Source organism: Sapajus apella, unplaced genomic scaffold (genome assembly GCF_009761245.1).
Source record: "Sapajus apella isolate SASKATOON/1434 unplaced genomic scaffold, GSC_monkey_1.0 scaffold37, whole genome shotgun sequence".
NCBI lineage: Eukaryota > Metazoa > Chordata > Mammalia > Primates > Cebidae > Sapajus > Sapajus apella.
The window spans coordinates 6,799,728-6,819,898 of record NW_022436977.1 but is presented as its reverse complement, the minus strand read 5'-3'; the positions used below and the strand labels follow the sequence as shown (position 1 = coordinate 6,819,898).

Genomic DNA, 20,171 nt, shown 5'->3' with positions numbered 1-20,171 from the left:
AAGGGGGGGGGGGTGGGGTAAACCGAAAGCGCACTTTTTCCCCCCCACCGGGGGAAAATGAAAAAATCCCTTAAAAAAAAAAAAAAAAAAAAAAAAAACAAAAAAAAACATTTATCTATATAGTTACTATTTAATGTTCTTAGCTCCTCTGTGTACACCTGTGTTTCCATCTGGTATCTTTTGCTACCTGAAGAACTTCCTTTAATGTTTCTTACAGTGTAGGTTTCCTATAGACAAATTCTCTCAAATTTTTATTTTAAAGAGATCTTTAATTTGCCCTTGTTTTTGAAGATTATTTTCACAGGATACAGAATTCTAGTTTGGCAGGTTTTCTTTCAACACTTTGAAGATGTTATTCTATGTCTTCCAGTTTGACTGTGTGATGAGAACTCACCAGTTATACTTATCTTTGTTCCCCTGTATGTAAATGTATTTCCTTTTCTCTGGCTGCTTTTATAGTTTTCTCTGATTTTCAGGTGTTTCCAATAATTTAATTATAATATACCCTGGTATGGTTTTCTTTGTGTTTATCCTGCATGTGTTTCACTGAGTTTCTTAAACCATAAGTTGAAATTTTTCTTCTTATCTGAAAAATTTGGAAGCATTAATTTTAAAATATTTTTTTCTGTATCTTTTCCCCTTGGATATCAATTATTTTCTCCCTGTGCTTAGATACGGATACTATTGCTATATTTTCCTTTATTCAAGTATATTCATGTTGACTTCTGTAGAAATTAATTTTCTTTTAAGCCTATCCACTAAATTTTTTACTTCAAGTAATACATTTTTCAGCCTAGAAGTTCCATATTGTTCTTTATTAGAATTTCTATTCTCTCCTTTTTGTGTACACATCTTTAATTCTCTGAACATACTAATAATAGTTGTTTTTTTTTTTTTTTTTTGAGACGGAGTTTCACTTTTGTTACCCAGGCTGGAGTGCAATGGCGTGATCTTGGCTCACCGCAACCTCCGCCTCCTGGGTTCAGGCAATTCTCCTGCCTCAGCCTCCTGAGTAGCTGGGATTACAGGCACGCGCCACCATGCCCAGCTAATGTTCTGTATTTTTAGTAGAGACGGGGTTTCACCATGTTGACCAGGATGGTCTCGATCTCTTGACCTCGTGATCCACCCGCCTCGGCCTCCCACAGTGCTGGGATTACAGGCTTGAGCCACCGCGCTGGCCACTAGTTGTTTTAAAGTCCTTGCCTGTTAACGCCTATAATTACTGGGTGTTTTTCTATTTAGGTGGCTTTTCTCCTTATTATGAATCACATTTTTCAGTTTCCTGTCATCTAGTAATGTTCTTTGAATGTTTAACACTGTGAATATTATATTGTTGAGTATCTGAACCTAGCGTCCTCCTTTAACAAATATTATTGAGCTCTTCTCTGACAGACAGCTAATTTATTTGAAAAGCAGTTTCACATTTTTGAGGCTTGTTTTTCTGCTTTGGAAGGGCAGGTCTCGAGTAGCTTCTTCCCTAGGGCTAGGTTAGGCCTGCTACCATGGCTTGGGATCTCTACTATGTGTAATTTTTTTAGAGAAAGAGTCTCGCTCTGCTGCCCAGGCTGGGGTGCCATGACACAATCATGGATCGCGGCAGCTTGAACCTCCTGACCTCTGGCAGTCCTCCTGTCTCAGCCTCCAGAGTAGCTGAGACTACAGGTGCTCACCACCACAGCAATTAAAAGGAAAAAAAATTTATGGAGATGAGATCTGGCTAGGATGCCCAGGCTGGTCTCGTACTCCTGGCCTCAAGTGGTTCTCCTGCCTCAGCCTTCTAAAATCCTAGGACTACACGCATGAACCACCACCTGGCCCCAGTATTTTGATAGTCGTTCACTTCATAGAGTCCCAGTAGTTTTTCTTCGTCTCATAGTTTTCTCATAGAATTTCATCCTGTGCAGGCACAGCTTAGTATTCAGCTAAGTCTCAAGGAAGGCAACACCTGTGGAGATACCTAGAGCTTTTTCTCAACACAGTTCTCTCCTCTCAGGTATTGTGCCCATTAAGTCCAGACACCTCAGTCTTCCTGAACTCTGACTTCTAACTCTTCAACTTAGCAACACTGCTGAAAACGTGAAAATAACTGTTTCACTTTTTTTTTCAGTTTTCCAGTTGTTTATTGTAGAAAGCCTAGTTAGATATGAGTTACTCTATCACAGCTTTAAACGGAAATCTTCAAGTTTTCAAAGTTTTCACTTTAGACATTTAATACTTCAATCTATCTGGACTTTTTTGTTGTAAATATGGTGATCCAACTTCATCTTTTTTCAAATAGATAAACATGTTTTCTGGATCCATTTATTGAATGGTCCCGACTTTTCCTACTTTATTGATGTTAGATATGAGTTACTTTATCACAGCTTGAAAGAGAAATCTTCAAGTTTCAAAGTTTTCATTTTAGACATTTAATACTTCAATCTATCTGGACTTTCTTATTGTAAATATGGTGTAAGGTGGTAATCCAACTTCATCTTTTTTCAAGTAGATAAACATTTTTTCTGGATCCATTTATTTAATAGTCCCGACTTTTCCTTACTAATTTGAGATTGCATCTCTACCACACAAAAAAGTTTCATTCATGCAAGGGTCTTTTTCTAAGCACTCATTTTTATTCCACTAGTCAATGTGTCCATCCTTGTGCTATCATAATCTCCATTATTATAGTGTCTTAATACTTCCTATGGTAAAACCCTCTTTCCTGTTCACCACCTTTAAATGGGCCCTAATTCTTCTTAGTCCTTACTTTTCCATATAACATTTTAGACCCATTGATTAGTGTTGTAAATAAACCTGTTGTAATTTGTATTGAACTTGTATTGAACCTACAAATCAATACAGGGAGAACTGACATTTTCATAATATTAAATATTATTTCCCATTAATATGGTATATCTCTCCATTTATTTCAAATCAATCTTCCTTAATATTTTAATAAAATTTTGATTTTTCCTTATATAGGTCTTATAACTCTTTGTTACATTTATTCTGTAATACATAATATTCTCTGGTATTATTAATGTCCACTCTTTCATTATATTTCTGGTAGTCTACTCACAGTATAAACAAATGCAACCTACTTTTGTATATTAATATTTTATCAAGCCACCCTGCTAAATTCTATCATATCTAATGGTCTGTAATCTCAACCCCTATATCCACATTGGCAATACATTAGTGCAAGCCACTATCACTTCTCAACTGATTAACTACAACTTCTCATTAGTCTCCTAAACTCTAGTCTTAAACTCTACCCCCCAGGTTAAAAATTCTTTACTGATCTTTCTATCTCCCTGGCCTTTATATGTACTGTTTATCCTGCTTGGAATAGTGTTTTCATATCCTCATGGCTAACCTAACTCCTGCTTATTCTTGAGGTTTCTGATTACTGCCTTCAAATACTTCCAAGGCTAGGTTAGCTATTCCTCTTGTGTGTAGAATATCATCCTATTCTTAATCCTTTTCTCTCTCCTACTACCCTAAATTGTTTCTCTGTATCTCCAATTAAACCATAAACTTTTGAGAATATGCCTTCATCTTAATCTCCACGTACTCCCAGAACTTTCTACAGTCTCTGACACATGGCAGAAGATCAATATGTATGTGTTCAATACAGGTAAAGAATAAAATCTCACTTAATACTAGAAACACCCACCTGAAACAGAATTGTTTATGCCATTTTACTGATCAAGAAATAGATGCGAATACAAATATTCATGGCTCAAGAAATATTACTCTACCATATTATTTTTAAAAAGGATGTCCAAAATATATGATAAATGTTTTATCATAAATGTTTTCTCATTTTGAACTTATGATTTGAATAACTATACTTTGTCACCTATGACTAAAGAAAAAGGAGGAAAATAAAAAGAAGAATTAAAATATGAAAAGCCCTGAGACTTTTATTAATATGACCAATCAGATTATCTATGGACACACAACTTTCATTGTTAAAAATGAAGAATACCTTGGCAAACCAGGGCAAGTGGTCACTTTAATACTAATACAAATATTTACACTTATATAAAACATTTGTTTTCTGTTATAACAAAACATGTAAAAGACAGTATATTTTAGTTTTTTTTTTTTTTTGGGTCACATATATTTGTATTCAAACCTCAGTGCAACCTCTTTATTATTGGCAAGTTACCTGGCCTCTTTGAGCATAAAAAAAACACTCCTCATAGCAGTATAAATCTTTCAGAAATTCTAGAACATACACTTTTAAATGTAGATATACACGCTCAAGTTCATTTCCATTTCCTAAATGCAAGCTAGTGTTAAAATCCTTACCTGTGTTACTTCCTCTACACCAGTCATCTGGTATTTCCTCATCCTTTCAAATACTGAATGATCTGCACAGCCCCCCTGAGGACCATATTTATGGGGATAGTCTAAAATACAAAGAACAAATATCATTACTGTCATATATTTAGGTTTAATCAATTATGAGAATTATCTTATAAATGAAAATTTAACTGTCTTAATTAATGAAAACCATAAATGCTTACTGAGTATCTTTGGAAAATGAACTATGCTAGTCTTTTTTTTTTTTGAGATGGAGTCTCACTCTGTTACCAGGCTAGACTGAAGTGGCACGATCTCAGCTCACTGCAACCTCCGCCTCCTGGGTTCAAGCAGTTCTTCTGCCTCAGCCTCCCAAGTAGCTGGGATTATAGACTAGACATGCGCCCACCACCCCCGGATAATTTTTATATTTTTAGTAGAGACTGGGTTCCACCATGCTGGCAGGATGGTTTCGATCTCCTGACCTTATGATCTGCCTACCTTGGCCTCCCAAAGTGCTGGGATTACAAGCGTGCACCACCTCACCCGGCCTACGCTAGTTATTTTAATGTTAAAACCTAGCAGGTTCCTAAGATCCCCCTCAATAAAAATCACTGGTCTTTAGCTTTTTGTCATATGGATGATTTGTGAATTCTAAAACAGGACAATTAATAACCACCCATTATTCTAACCCTATCAACAATACAATGAATTTGGCTGTCATCAAGAGAGTATGTTTCTGGTCCATTATCTGACAGGGGTAAAGAGAATCCTTCTGCAGCATTCCTGACTTCCATCAGGAGGACTCAAGCGAAAATTAAGGAGAACCCCAGAACTCTTGCAATTCTCGGGAAGATACCTCTCACTTTACAAAACACAACTATCTACCACTTTCTCCCTTAGAACCACTAAAACTATTCTGCTGGTAGCTCAGTTTTTACTGTCATGAGACTACATCACTGACTACCCCAATTTATTGCTGTCATTCAAGTCGCTACTGCCCTTATTTCCTTATTTTTAGATCCTGAATTACTGTCAGTCATTCTGACACCACCTCATCATTATGATGATGATCCTTCCAATATACTCAGCTCTTTTCTCCAATGATCTTTTCCTACCTCAGCTTCTCATTTCCATAGTTATACTTCTGAACTTGTCATTATTGATAACTGAAAGCACTTTATAATCTCAGCTTCTAGTATTCTACTTTCTTTCCACCACTTACTTTTCAGCACATTCCCTTTAGGGACCAGCAACCCTCTAACATCAGTAAAATCCTTCAGTCCACCAATGCTACCACTTTATTGCCTATCACCAGATATTCCTTCTCTTCCTTATTCAGTTTAAATCCCATAGTCAATATTATTATAGTTACACCACTGCATTCACCATCAACTCCCTTGTCCTTCACACCAATGCCTTTGAAGGGAACTGATGGTGAATGCAGTGGTGTCTTACTTACTTCAGAAGTGTACCTATGGAAATGAGAAGCTCCTTCTGAAGCTGAATGGGGCTAAAGAAAATCTAGTAACTATGACCAGTCTCATTCAAAAGTCATGATCTGTAACCTCAAGCCGTTCCTCAATGACAAATAGCAACTGAATTTCCAGAGTCTATTCTCAATTTTGTTCACCTAGTTAACACCAGGCAGTCCTTGCTTTGCCACAGCAGTATGTGCCGTCATAAAACTGACCATACAAGCTGAAACTATGCAAGATGATCTTAATATATCAATGGGGATGGCGGGGGGGACTACAATTGTTCTGTGACCTTTAAAATCTTTTTAAAAACTCAAAACACTAAAACTCACTTACCATTGGTTATTAATATATAGGGGAACAAAAAAAAACATGTTTATTTAGTACACTGTTACTTAAAACATTGGAATTTTAAAAGAATTAGTGTTTTATTACTTCGTAAATTGAATTTTATGTATCATAAATTAAAAATACAAATTCCTTTTGAAAGCCTGAAACTTAGGGTAAAAAAAATTTTTCCAAAGCAACAAAACAGTGCTTATATAAGCTTCAATTTCTGTTAGCACAAAACTCTCCCAATAGAAAAAGAGTCGAGCATACAATTTTTCCCATATACTTTCAGAACTTCTAAAACAGGCTGTTTTCCTTGGTCACCACATTAACTATAAAAATGGACAATGACATTTTCCCTCTAAAATTACTAACAATATAATCCTCATTTCTAAAAAAAGCCTTTGTTCAACTAATGAATAAGCCCTCATTGAGATGCTAAATCATAGGATGCACTGTAGTTCCCCTGAAAAGGCCAAACAGCATATTCTTTCACAAAGAATGAGTCATGGGTGTAGAATATTCAGCCTATTTAAAACAAAGATCAGCTTTAGATCTATTGCCTTTCTTCCAGTTCCTCTGCATGCCAACCTCCTGCTTTTGTTTTGTTGCTCAAGACACAAATATAAATAGTACATATATTGTGACTCTACCTCAAGCAGGAAATAGCTCTAGTTAACTCTCAATCACCCACTCCTTTGAGGAGAAATATTTACAGCTCAGATTCTCTGTTCAACAGAACCAGGCATAAAATACTCACTTTTTGCATCCTCACTACTTCCAGCAGGGTATCCCTCCACCTTATGTGACTGGCAGCTCAGAAACTTAATTGTAAGGTCCAAGGCCATGGCTATAAATTGATTCTCTAATAGGCAAAACTGGGTGGTAATCCCTCCAATAATATGCCACGAATCACGAAATACAATTTTTAAAAATCTACATTAATTGAATTTAAAACAGAACAACTTCATATAATATTACGCATAAAAATTAATTTGTTAATATCCAGAGTATGATGGGGTGAGATCCATGTCCTTGAAAACTGCCATTTATTCCCAAAGTTGCCAACATCAACAAGGATTAACTGATGGAAGAGTAGGAGAAAGAACAGACTTTTTTTTTTCTTTTGAGAAGAAATGAAAAGTTTGGAGAGAGGAAAGAACTCCATGTTCTTCCTAATTCCAGTGGATAGGAGGCCCTTTCTCCCCAGTACCAATTCTCATGTCTTCCCAATCCCCATGTCTAATTTCTGTTTGGGGAGGGCAAGTGGGCATAAGAAAATGACAGAGTGACTGTCCCTAGGAAGAGGAGGAAGCTGAAGATGACCCCACTTTCCACATGCACTTACAACACTAATTTTTCAGGAAACAAAGATGTGGAGGAGGGCCAGGCATGTCTCTCCCCACCCGACGGGTTTTAGAAAGAAAGGGTTAGTATTGGCAGTCAAAGGGATAATGGGAGTCAAGTCAACCAGAGAAATGTTGCTTTACTATTCTGATCAATTACAAATAGAATTACTAGACTCTAAACGGCTTAAGGACAGACCCTTCGCCCTATTCATCACGTATTGATAGTTTTTAAAAGTGTCTTATAAAAATTAGGCACTCAAATAATGTTTATTAACAAATTAATCAGTTGTTAAACCTATAAAACTTATTAACTGACACTTGGAATAAAAACTTGTAATATACTAACTTTAAGTGACCATTATTTACATTTATCTGACTTGGGACTACACAAGATATACACAGATGAGTGATTCCAGGTCAAAGAACACACTCTCTTCTTTAGTTCCCAAGCTGTGACAACTGAAAAGAAATATTGTTGCAGCCAAAGTAACAGCGTTGACCCTTCTCCTGTGATCACAGATTCTCTTCTCTAGAAATCAAAAGTCTACACCTTATCTTCACGGTTCAAGTCAAATTCCACCTCCCCAGGGAAGTCTTCCTAAATCTCCCTAAAGCTCCCTCACTGAGGTAGTATACACTACCCTCAGTTCTTTGATAATATTTTTGTTATAGCATTTACCACATTCTGACTCTTCATTACTGAAAATTCTCCTGAAGGTTTTTAATTTTCAGGGGGAATTTTAAAATTCGTTTTTCTGTATATTCACAAACCAATAAATACTTGTTGAATTTAATTTTTCAGCCAGCATCTGGTTTCCATGCCTCTTTTTAAAGGTCATCCAACAATCATAGATCTGAATTCCTAACTACTTTACAGATTGACTATAACATACAACACATTCAAAATTAAGACTTGTGTGCATATAATTTTCCTAATCATATGTCAATGTTATTTTAACTGCATTAATTTATTAAGCAAACAAATAATAAGAAAAATTATTATCTACTAAAGAACAGGGATACAAAAATAAGTAGCATAGAATATGCACTCTCAAAAGCTTTCAGTCTAGCTGAGGTGTCCAACATGTAAACAAGCAACACATTTAAGTACCAACTTTGTCAAGTGTTAAGCTCTTCCTGCAATCATTCAGTTTATTAAACATTGGTTGAATTTAATTTACTCATCCAGCCAAATGTCAGTCATATGACCAATAACCTGTAAACTACCAGATTCAAAAGATCGGGAGGGCTCATCAATACATAAACAGCAGTAAAAAGAGGATACCCAGAACTGTGAGGTCAGGAAAGAATTCTAGGAGTCACACCTAACTTGTATTTTGAAGGAAACGTATGAGCTTGGAGGAGAGAGAATGTGTAAGCTACCAGCTTAAATGAAAATTCTTTGGGCATTTGCTTGTCTTGTTTCCACAAAGGTTGTCTTGTTTGCAAAATGCCCTCTCTCTAGAGCTCAGGCAACACAGCAAGACTTTTTGGAACTTAGCAGTTATTTCATTCCCTTGCCTCTTCAAAATTTATTTTCTCTTTAATCATTCAATACTTGATGAGTTAATATAAAAAACATTATAGTAAGCCAGAGCAATGAGGCAAGAAAAAGAAATAAAGGGTATTCAAATAGGAAAGGAGGAAGTCAAATTGTCTCTATTTGCAAACGACATGATTGTATATTTACAAGACCCCATCGTCTCAGCCCAAAATCTCCTGAAACTGATAAGCAACTTCAGCAAAGTCTCAGGATACAAAATCAATGTGCAAAAACCATAAGCATTCCTATATACCAATAACAGACTTAAAGAGAGCCAAATCAAGAATGAACTGCCATTCACAATTGCCACAAAGAGAATAAAATACCTAGGAATACAACTAACAAGGAATGTAAAGGCCCTCTTCAAGGAGAACTACAAACCACTGCTCAACAAAATAAGAGAGGACACAAATAGATGGAGAAACATTCCATGTTCATGGTTAGGAAGAATCAATATCGTGAAAATGGCCATACTGCCCAAAGTAATTTACAGATTCAACGCTATCCCCATCAAGATACCAATGACCTTCTTCACAGAACTGGAAAAAACCACCTTAAATTTCATATGGAACCAAAAGAGAGCCCACATAGCCAAGTCAATTCTAAGCAAAAAGAACAAAGCTGGAGGCATCACACTACCTGACTTCAAACTATACTACAGGGCTACAGTAATCAAAACAGCACAGTACTGGTACCAAAACAGAGGTATAGACCAATGGAACAGAACAGAGGCCTCGGTGGCAACACCACACATCTGCAATATGATCTTTGACAAATCTGACAAAAGCAAACAATGGGGAAAGGATTCCCTGTTTAATAAATAGTGTTGGGAAAACTGGCCAACCATGTGCAGAAAGCAGAAACTGGACCCCTTCCTGACACCTTACACTAAAATTAACTCCAGATTGATTAAAGACTTAAACGTAAGACCTAACACCATAAAAACCCTAGAAGAAAATCTAGAAATCTAGGCAAAACCATTCAGGACATAGGCATAGCCAAGGACTTCATGACCAAAACACCAAGGGCATTGGCAACAAAAGCCAAAATAGACAAATGGGACCTAATCAAACTCCACAGCTTCTGCACAGCAAAAGAAACAGTCATTACAGTGAATCGGCAACCAACAGAACGGGAAAAAATTTTTGCAATATACCCATCTGACAAAGGGCTGATATCCAGAATCTATAAAGAACTAAACCAGATGTACAAGAAATAAGCAAATAAGCCCATTTAAGGTGGGCAAAGGATATGAACAGATACTTTACAAAAGAAGACATACATGAGGCCAACAAACATATGAAAAAATGCTCATCATCACTGGTCAGTAGAGAAATGCAGATCAAGATTACATTGAGATGCCACCTCACGCCAGGTAGAATGGCAATCATTACAAAATCAGGAGACAACAGATGCTGGAGAGGATGTGGAGAAATAGGAACACTTTTACACTGTTGGCAGGAGTGTAAATTAGTTCAACCATTGTGGAAGACAGTGTGGCGATTCCTCAAGGACCTAGAAATAGAAATTCCATTTGACCCAGCAATCCCATTACTGGGTATATATCCAGAGGATTATAAATCGTTCTACTATAAGGACACAAGCACACGAATGTTCGTTGCGGCACAGTTTACAATAGCAAATACTTGGAACCAACCCAAATGCCCATCGATGATAGACTGGACAGGGAAAATGTGGCACATATACACCACGGAATACTATGCAGCCATCAAAAACGATGAGTTCATGTCCTTTTGTAGGGGCATGGATGAACCTGGAAACCATCATTCTCAGCAAACTGACGCAAGAACAGAAAATCGAACATCGCATGTTCTTACTCATAGGTGGGTGTCGAGCAATAAGAACACATGGACACAGGGAGGGCATCATCACACACTGGGGTCTGTTGGGGGGAAATAGGGGAGGGACAGTGGGGGTGGTGGGGAGTTGGGGAGAGCGAGCATGGGGAGAAATGCCAGATATAGGTGATGGGGAGGAAGGCAGCAAATCACACTGCAACAATCTTGCATGTTCTTCACATGTACCCCAAAGCCTAAAACGCAATAAAAACAAAAAACAACAAAAAACAAACAAACAAACAAAAATTATAGTAGTGTTACTTGTAATAACCCAACCCAAATGTCCATTAACAGGCAAATGTATTAACAAATTACAATATCCACACAACAGACTACTATTTATCAATAAAAAGGATGACTCCCAAAATGTTTATGCTAAGTTAAAGACAGATTTTCTTAAAGAGTATATGAGCAGATTACTGTTATCAATTTTTCCCCAAGTAAGCTATTAAAAGAATAATACTGACTACAGAGATGTGACAAAGGCAATGTGTATATCTTGATTAAATCCTGTATTAAAAAAAAATTAGGAGACATTTTTGTCAAGTAATTCAGGAAGTATGTCCACAGCCTATACACAAAGATATTATTAAGTCAATATTTAATTTATAGGTCTAAGAATATAAATCTCTGTAACCTTTTTAGAGTGTTATCTGGCACTATATATCAAAATGTAAATGTCTGACAATGCTACTTCTAGAAAATTAATCTTGAGGAAATAACCATAAAAATATTGAGGGGAGAAAATGTGCCAAAATGTTACCCGTTGCACTTTTTAACAGTAAAAAAAGAGGAAACAATCTATACATTCATTAGTTGGTAGGTTGGTAAATAATACATTTATGAATAAAACAAAAGAATATTATATAGCCATTAAAGGGAAAATGTAGAGCTATATTTATTGACACAGAGATCTATGATATACTGAAAATGAAATTTAAAATGGTATGTGAGATCTGAAGGTCTATTCACAAAAATCTTAATGGTGGTGGACACATTTTATCTTAATTTACTTAATTTGCATATAAGAATACTTAATTTACTTAAGTAAAATACTAAATTTACTTAATTTACATACAAGAATAACCTTTTTATATAGTCATTTGGTAATTGGCACAAACAAAAATGTTTTTATTTTTACTTTTTATTTCTCTCAGCCATGATCAATCAAGGAATTTCCACCTTTAAAGGAAAAGTACTTTAGAACCATTAACTTTCGGAAGAGATAATATTAGCACCATGATCTAACACCCTCATTTTATACCTGAAGGAAATTAGACCAAGAAAAACTACATTACCTGTATAAGACTATAAAGCTATTCTATCACCTTGATTTTATTTCTAACTCTTCTCATATATATGTCATGCCTCAGTTCTTTGATATATTACCTCCTGAGCCTTCTCCCTACCAAGTCTGCCACTAACTTGTATGATCTTGAGCAAATGAATTAAAGCCAAAAGAGTTTTAACTAGTATATCTATAAGCTTGCCCATAAAAAAAGGTTCTAAGAAGTTTCTAGAAGCTGAAACCAATAAAATCCACATCTGTGAACATTCAAATATAAATACAAGATAGCAAGATTGCTTATGGAGATTATCTAATTCCCCGATTTATAAACCATCAACAGAATATAACATTTCTATAATAAACCAGACCTCACAATGCCTCTTTAGAAGCAGCTCTTTTGAGAGCCAGAGTCCTGGACCAATGTCCTCAGGTATTCTTACAAGGTCACTAGTACAAACATTAATCTTTGAATTGTGCTACAAGAGATGTGAAAGACTGAAGTTTAGCTCTGAGTATTCCTAGAACATACACATACACATACTCCTAAACGCTATTTCTTCTAGTTTTTCTATAACTTATCACACATTAAGAGTTGAGCCTTGGCCAGGCATGGTGGCTCACACCTGTCATCTTAGCACTTTTGGAGGCTGAGGCAGGAGGATCACTTAAGCTCAAGAGCTCAAGACAAGCCTGGCAACATAGTGAGACCTCATCTCTCAATCTCTCTCTCTCTCTATCTATAGATAGGTACTCTCTCTATATATACAGAGGTACTCTTACAAGGGCATACAGACAGAGATATACATATAGCTAGATAGATAGATATCTACAGATATCTATATAATATAGAGGTACTGTTACAAGGGGGTGTGTGTGTGTGTGTGTGTGTATATATATATATATATAGAGAGAGAGAGAGGGATCTATCTATATAGATCTCTATCTATAGATATCTATAGAGAAAGAGATTGAGCTAGATCTCTATAGATATCTATATAGATATATAGAGAGAGAGATTGAGCTAGATCTCTATAGATATCTACATGCATATATATAGAGAGAGATTGAGCTAGATCTCTATAGATATCTATATATATATATATAGAGATCTATCTATATATATAGAGATATTTATATATAGAGAGAGAGATTGAGCTAGATCTCTATAGATATCTATATATATATATAGAGATCGATCTATCTATATAGATCTCTATAGATATATAGATCTCTATATATAGAGAGATCTATATATAGAGAAACAGAGAGAGATCTATATAGATATATAGAGATCTATCAATATAGATCTCTATCTATAGATATCTATAGAGATCTATATAGATAGATCTCTATATATACAGATAGATATCTACAGAGATCTATCTAGATTGATCTCTCTCTATATATATATATATATACATAGATAGATATCTATAGAGATCTATATATCTATAGATATCTAGAGATCTATATAGATTTATATATCTATAGATATCTATATAATATATATATTATATATAGATAGATATCTATATCTATAGATGCCTATATAATATAGGTATCTATAGACAAAGATAGATATCCATAGAGATATCTATATAATACTGATATGTATAGAGATATATTTATCTATAGATATCTCTATATTATATAGATATACCTATCTATAGATACCTCTATCTATATAGATAGATATCTCTCTCTATATATATATACCCTTGTATAGTACCTCTATATATAGAGAGTGCCTATCTATATGTAGATAGAAATCTTTCTCTCTATATATACATAAATAAAAATAGAGAGCGAGAAATATATATTTAATTGAACCTAAAATACACATTTGCTTTTTCAGTAGTAAATATAGCTAATCTATGAAATCAATGATACCAAAAATAACTCTTTTTTTTAATCCTTTCTGTCATAGTCTCTATTGTCATTAAGTTCTTGCCTTTTAGCAGCCTTTAAACTCTCCTAACTCAGAATGTAAGAGAAACAAAGCTCTGGAGTGGAAGCCAAAAGACATGGATCCATGTCATACTGCACAAGTTTTCTAACTCTAGGCTTCAGTTTCTGTCATCTTTGGTGTTGAATTCTAGTGCCTTTTACAATACCAGAATTATAAAATTTCTTATTCAACTTCTTTGTAAAACATTTCAAACACTAAAAAATCATGAGAAGACAGTTCTCAGAAGAAAAAAACAAAAATTTCAAATACAATTTTACTTGTTAGAATGAGTTTCAAAGTTTCTTTACGACATAAAAGCTTTGTTAATTTCAAATAATCATATATTTCTAATAGCCATTACAGTATACTGACCTCCACAGAGACAGTGCTGGGGCAAGTGAGAGCCAGATGAGCGCTGGGTGACTCTGTGCTTCTCTGAGGAAAAATAGCTAAACATGGTAAAAGAAGATCCCAAGAAGCCAAGAGGCAAAATGCCATCATATACATTATTTGTGCAAACTTGCCAGGAGGAGAACAAAAAGCAGCACTCGTGTTTCAGTTAACTTCTCGGAATTTTCTAAAAAGTGCTGAGAGGTGGAAAACCATGTCTGCTAAAGAGAAAGGAGAATCTGAAGATGTGGCAAAGGAGGACAAGGATGGTTATGAAAGAGAAATGAAAACTTACATCCCTCCTAAAGAAGAAACAAAAAAGTTCAGGGATCCCAATGCACCCAAGAGGGCTCCTTCAGTCTTCTATCTTGCTCTGAGTACGGCCCAAAAATCTAAGGAGAATATCCCAACCTATCCATTGGTGATGTTGCAAAGAAACTGGGAAAGGTGTGGATATGGTGCATATGACAAGCAGCCATATGAAAAGAAGCCTGTGAAGCTGAAAAAAAAATCTAAGAAATGGATACTGCATACTGAGATAAAGGAAGGCCTGATGCAGGAAAAAAAAAAAAAAGAAAAAGAAAAAAGGACATGTCAATGCTGAAAAAAATAAAGGAAGAGAAGGAAGGTGAGGAAGTTGAATAAGGAAAAGGAAGAAACGGAAGAAGATGAATATGAAAAAGATGAAGAGGAGGGAGAAGATGAACAAGATGATCATGATCAGTAAGTTGGTTCTAGTACAGTGTTTTTCCTTGTTTATACACTATTTAACACCCCTGTCACAACTCATTCCTTTTAAAGAAAAAACCTGAAATGTAAGGCTTTGTTTTTAAACTGTACAGTTAATACACGAACAGTTAACCACACTACCAAATGTGTCTCTAGTTAGCCCATCCTTGAGAGTCAGTGGATGAGAAAGCAAAAAGAAAAAAATACTGATGGATGGATGGATGGATGGATGGACAGATGGATGGACGGATGTAAGGACAGATGGACAGACGGATGGACAGGCAGGCCAACAGACAGCCAGCCCATCCTGGTGGTATTTTCAATGGCCACTAACTTTGCCTGAAACAGTATGAGAGTTGTAAGCTGACGTGAAAATCTAAAGCAGGTTCTTATTGGTGCACAGCACAGATAAGTTATATATGGAGATGGGAGGCTTTTCATCTTCATTTTTCTCTGACGCAGCTTATACAAAGTAAGTATTACTCTTAACTGAAAACCACTCCGTAATTGCCAAAAAAAAAAAAAAAGCTGCAGTTTTTTTGATACTGTAAATGCTTCTAATAACTATTTATTTTTAAAAAGTCTTGTATTTCTGAAATAATTCATTGTATTTCATTATAGCTAAAATATTTTCTATTTATGTTTTAAGATAAAATATATATGAATAGACATGTATATATATACATAGATATATGATAACCAATCAGAAAAGAACTTGATCTAAAATTTTCTCAACTGTTATCCTATTTATATAAAGTTACACAATATAAAATACATAATATGAAAAGTCTAAGCATATTTTCTCCAGATTTTGCTAAAAAAAAAAATAAGCCCCTCACTGTCTCTTTTTATATGATTTTTTTAAGTTTCCAATTTAGTAGCCTACATTTCTAATTAAGTATTATTCTTAAAATAGCTCCCATATCTTGTGGCCTTTTGAACTTTTCTGCTTTGGTGCCTGTGAGTTGCTTAGAAAAATTAATTTATACTTCCCCAGAGATTAACTCAGAAAGAAGACAGTCAACAATGCCACAAAATTTTTATATTTCTTTCAAACACTGTCACAGTGTTTAAGTTCAGTATTTAACATCAATGCTAAGTAAAGCATATAAATTAAAACACACAGTAGAGAAATTAACCAATACACTTGTATACACTGTGGGAGTTCAGAATTCAAACAATCAGAGCACTCCACACCTCAGCTTTTCCAATTGTCCACGTAATTTGTCACAACTCAATAAGCATAAGCAGATTTCCAATCTCCAGACTAGACCTAAGTATAGCCAGAGCGCATTGTAAGACAATTTTCCTGTTAGATGAGAATGATACAAACAATGCTAGCTATTATCAATACTTACCAATTCAATTATTTCTTCCCTCTTGCACTCCTTCCTTTTGTCTCTCCCTGTCACTAACAGTGACACAAAACAACTTCAAAAATACAATATGGAACTAATTGACTTTTCACAGTTTTAGATGCAACACCCTGACATTGCCACAAATGAGGAAGCTATTACATGAATGAAGAGGCCTCCATCGTGAAATGGTAAAGTTTAACAATCTTAATTTTTCAGAACAAGAAATAGGAGGTCTTTCTATTGAAGCACAAGAGAAAGAAGAAATAAGCATAGGTATGGCTAACACACATTTTAAAAGTAGGGGTGCCCAGCTACTATGACGTATAGGCAAAGTCAGGCCAGGTACAGTGACTCATGTCTGTAATCCCAGCACTTTGGGAGGCCAAGGTGGGACAATCATGAGGTCAAGAGATCGAGACCATCCTGGCCAACATGGTGAAACCACCTATCTACTAAAATTGCAGAAATTAGCTGAGCTTGGTGGTGCACGCCTGTAGTCCCAACTACTTGGGAGGCTGTGGCGGGAGAATCGCTTTAACTGGGAAGGCAGAGTATGCAATGAGCCAAGATCCTGCTACTGCACTCCAGACTGGCGACAGAGCGATAGTCCATCTTTAAAAATGGAAAAAAAAAAAAAATGATATAGACAATTCAAGCTCTCTGGACTTTCCTATACCACACACAGGAAAATAAATAATAAATCTGAAATGAAAGCAATAAACCCAAATAACTTATTCTGCAGCTTTACATACACATTTAAAAATTTCTTTTTAATTTGGAGATTAAGTATTAACAAGCACGGCATGGAAAAATTATTCAGACCTTTAGTTCTTGGATAGGTAGTACATAAAAAGGATGCAAGGGAATTATTACGCAAATAATTCCAAATAATCATATAGTCAGATATTCCTAAAACCTGCTCATGTTAATAACATTACTATTCTAGTTTATGGAACAATGTTTTTCTGTTTCTTTAAAATAAACTGTGCTGAGGGGCACAGGACTAAGCAGTATTCTTACCTTGTCATTAACTGTTCACACTTCTATGTCCTAGTAGAGAGTGTTTTTTACTATGTAAGTACAGAATTAAGTAAGTATGCATTTTATGTTGATAACAATACGTAGTTATCATTATCACATCTAGAGTAAATATTAAGTATTTTCACCGAAAACTATCTCTGTGCTCTGGTACCGTCTCAGAAGCCATTCCCTAGGGTTCTGGAGAAAAGCAGTATCATTTTTCATGGTGGTTCTATAAATTCATGCCTTCAGTTACAAAAACAGTATTAAGAAGAGGGTAGCCAAATTCTCATCAGAAGCTATCTCCAAGATTAGTATGCCTCCCCTACCATTTGCTTCTTTTAAGTAAGGATAAAACATAATAGGATACCAAATCCACCTAAGAACATACACAGTGATATAACCATGTAGCACTTTACTTCTGAAAATAAATTATTGGCATTTAAACCAATTACATAAAAATAATATACATTAAAGGGCATCCTTTCCCTTTTAGGTAGTTACAAAATAAACACTGCAAAATACATTAAGGAGAGAGTTTGGCTTAAAACAGCAATAGATGCAAATGTATGATTTTAGAGAGGCTTACAGATTTCAGAAAAGCCCCAGAAATCCTTGAAGTAAAGGCAGTGAGAATTTACAGCTTTCTTCCATGAGTGAAGCAGAAGAGCACAGGGTAAAGAACACGAGGTCCACAATCAAGTCATACAAGTTTTCTAAGCCTCAGTTTAAGCCTTCACCTACAAAGTGGGAATAACAGGTGTGCCAGTATCTCATTGGTTATTGTGAGAATTCAATTCAATAATGCAAGTAAAGAATTTTATACAGCGGCAGGTATTCATTAAGCCATAAAAATCACTCTTCCTACTGCTACTGCTACTACATCTAGAACCTGTCATATTCTACACAGAGAACTTAAACAACCAATTAAAATAATTATTAAATTTAGTGAGCCCTCCCATCTGTTTTTGTTTGACACAAAAACTCAGGGTGGTTTTTACAGTTTTAAATTGATAAAGAAAAAAATCAAAAGAATGATATTGTATGTCATACGAAAAATATGTGAAATTAAAATTTAAGTGTCTATGAAGTTTTATGAAAAACAGCCATGCTGGCCGGGAGCAGAGGCTTACACCTGGAGTCCCAGGCTATTTGGAGGGCTGAGGTGGGACGATCACTTGAGCCCAGGAGGTTGAGGCTGCAGCGAGCTATGATTACACCACTGCACTCCAGAATGGGCAACAGGGTAAGGCTCTGTCTCTAAAAAATAAATAAATAGATAATAATTTTTTTTCAAAAAGCACCCATGCTTATTCATTTATGTCTTTCTTTGACTGTTTTTGTGCTACAGTGGCAGAGTCGAGTAGCTGCAATAAAACATACGGCTGTCAAAGCCAAAAATATTTACTATCTGTCCCGTTGCAGAGAATTTGCCAACCATGGTCTAGAATATAAACAAAACAACTATTTAGACTAAAAGGCTAATACATGGGTGTTTTCTTGTCTTAAACCATGGTTCGTTCACTAGACAGATTTTTAAATAGTTTTTCAAAAGTAATTGTCTAAATTTGTTAAGGCAATTACTTCCATACTCTCATCCTCATATCCTACATTTTCAATTACTCGAGAAGTTACAAATAAAATCACCTCAAAGACTGCTACTTTTAAGTTCTAACACCACTATTAATACTTCATCATAAAAAGAACATGAAAAGGTCTCCTTATCACCAACATACATCTACTTAAACAAGTATAAAATAACAGCTGAAATCCATGGGAAAGCTAAATGCCAAAAAGAACAGAAAACCAAGTAACATCCAATGTCATTCATCCTCCAAGGTAACTTATCATCTTTGAGGAAGAAAAACGACTGACACCTATTAAGATATTGGGAAATTACTGTTGGATGCAATGTGGGGATTATATTACAAGAAATAAATGAAAGTGAAAAACAAAGAATATGCTTAAACTACACACAAGTAGGTAAGAGAATAAGGAAAACAAGAGAGAGAAGCACAATAACAGAAGTCAAAACAGGCAGAACAAATAAAGTAGAGAGCACTGATAGGAAGTACAAAGCAATGGAGAAAGTAAGATTACAATATGATAGAAAGGAAAAGATAATCTCACAGATTACCCTTTTCCTCTCTTTCTTTCCTCACAAGGTTTCATTTGATTTTTATGAAACATTCTAGAAAAATATTCCAATATTTCATTTATGAAAAGCCTGCTGCAGAGACAAATGATAATTGGAATATTAAAGGAGCAAAGAAACAGAAACTATATCTGGAGAACCTACATACCCTGATAGGGGAGGTAAACCTACAAAAAAAGGTTAAATTACTAAGAAAATTACAAAGCAAGACACAAACTGGGTAAATAATCCTGTCAGCAGAAAGAAAGGAATGCAAGTGAATTCACACTCCCGCTTATAAAGGAGAATGATAGCTTGGAGCTTGAAAAGAAAGGTAGAGTTTGAAATATCAGGAGTGAAAACTGGAAAAGGAATCAAATAGAGATGAATGAAAATACAGGCAAGTAGCATTAATAAGTAAGCTTATGATTTAACAAGTAGGCAAAATCGTA

General features: G+C 35.3%; 1 protein-coding gene across 2 annotated transcripts in view; it reads right to left on the bottom strand.

Annotated features, from left to right (window-relative positions):
* Positions 1–20,171, bottom strand: part of ADAM10 (ADAM metallopeptidase domain 10) — a 156,693-nt gene that overhangs the window by 58,809 nt on the left and 77,713 nt on the right. For both annotated transcript variants that reach the window (XM_032297320.1, XM_032297321.1), the window contains one exon: positions 4,300–4,400. In XM_032297320.1, coding sequence (XP_032153211.1) covers positions 4,300–4,400 — 101 coding nt within the window. The remainder of the gene's footprint in view (positions 1–4,299; positions 4,401–20,171) is intronic.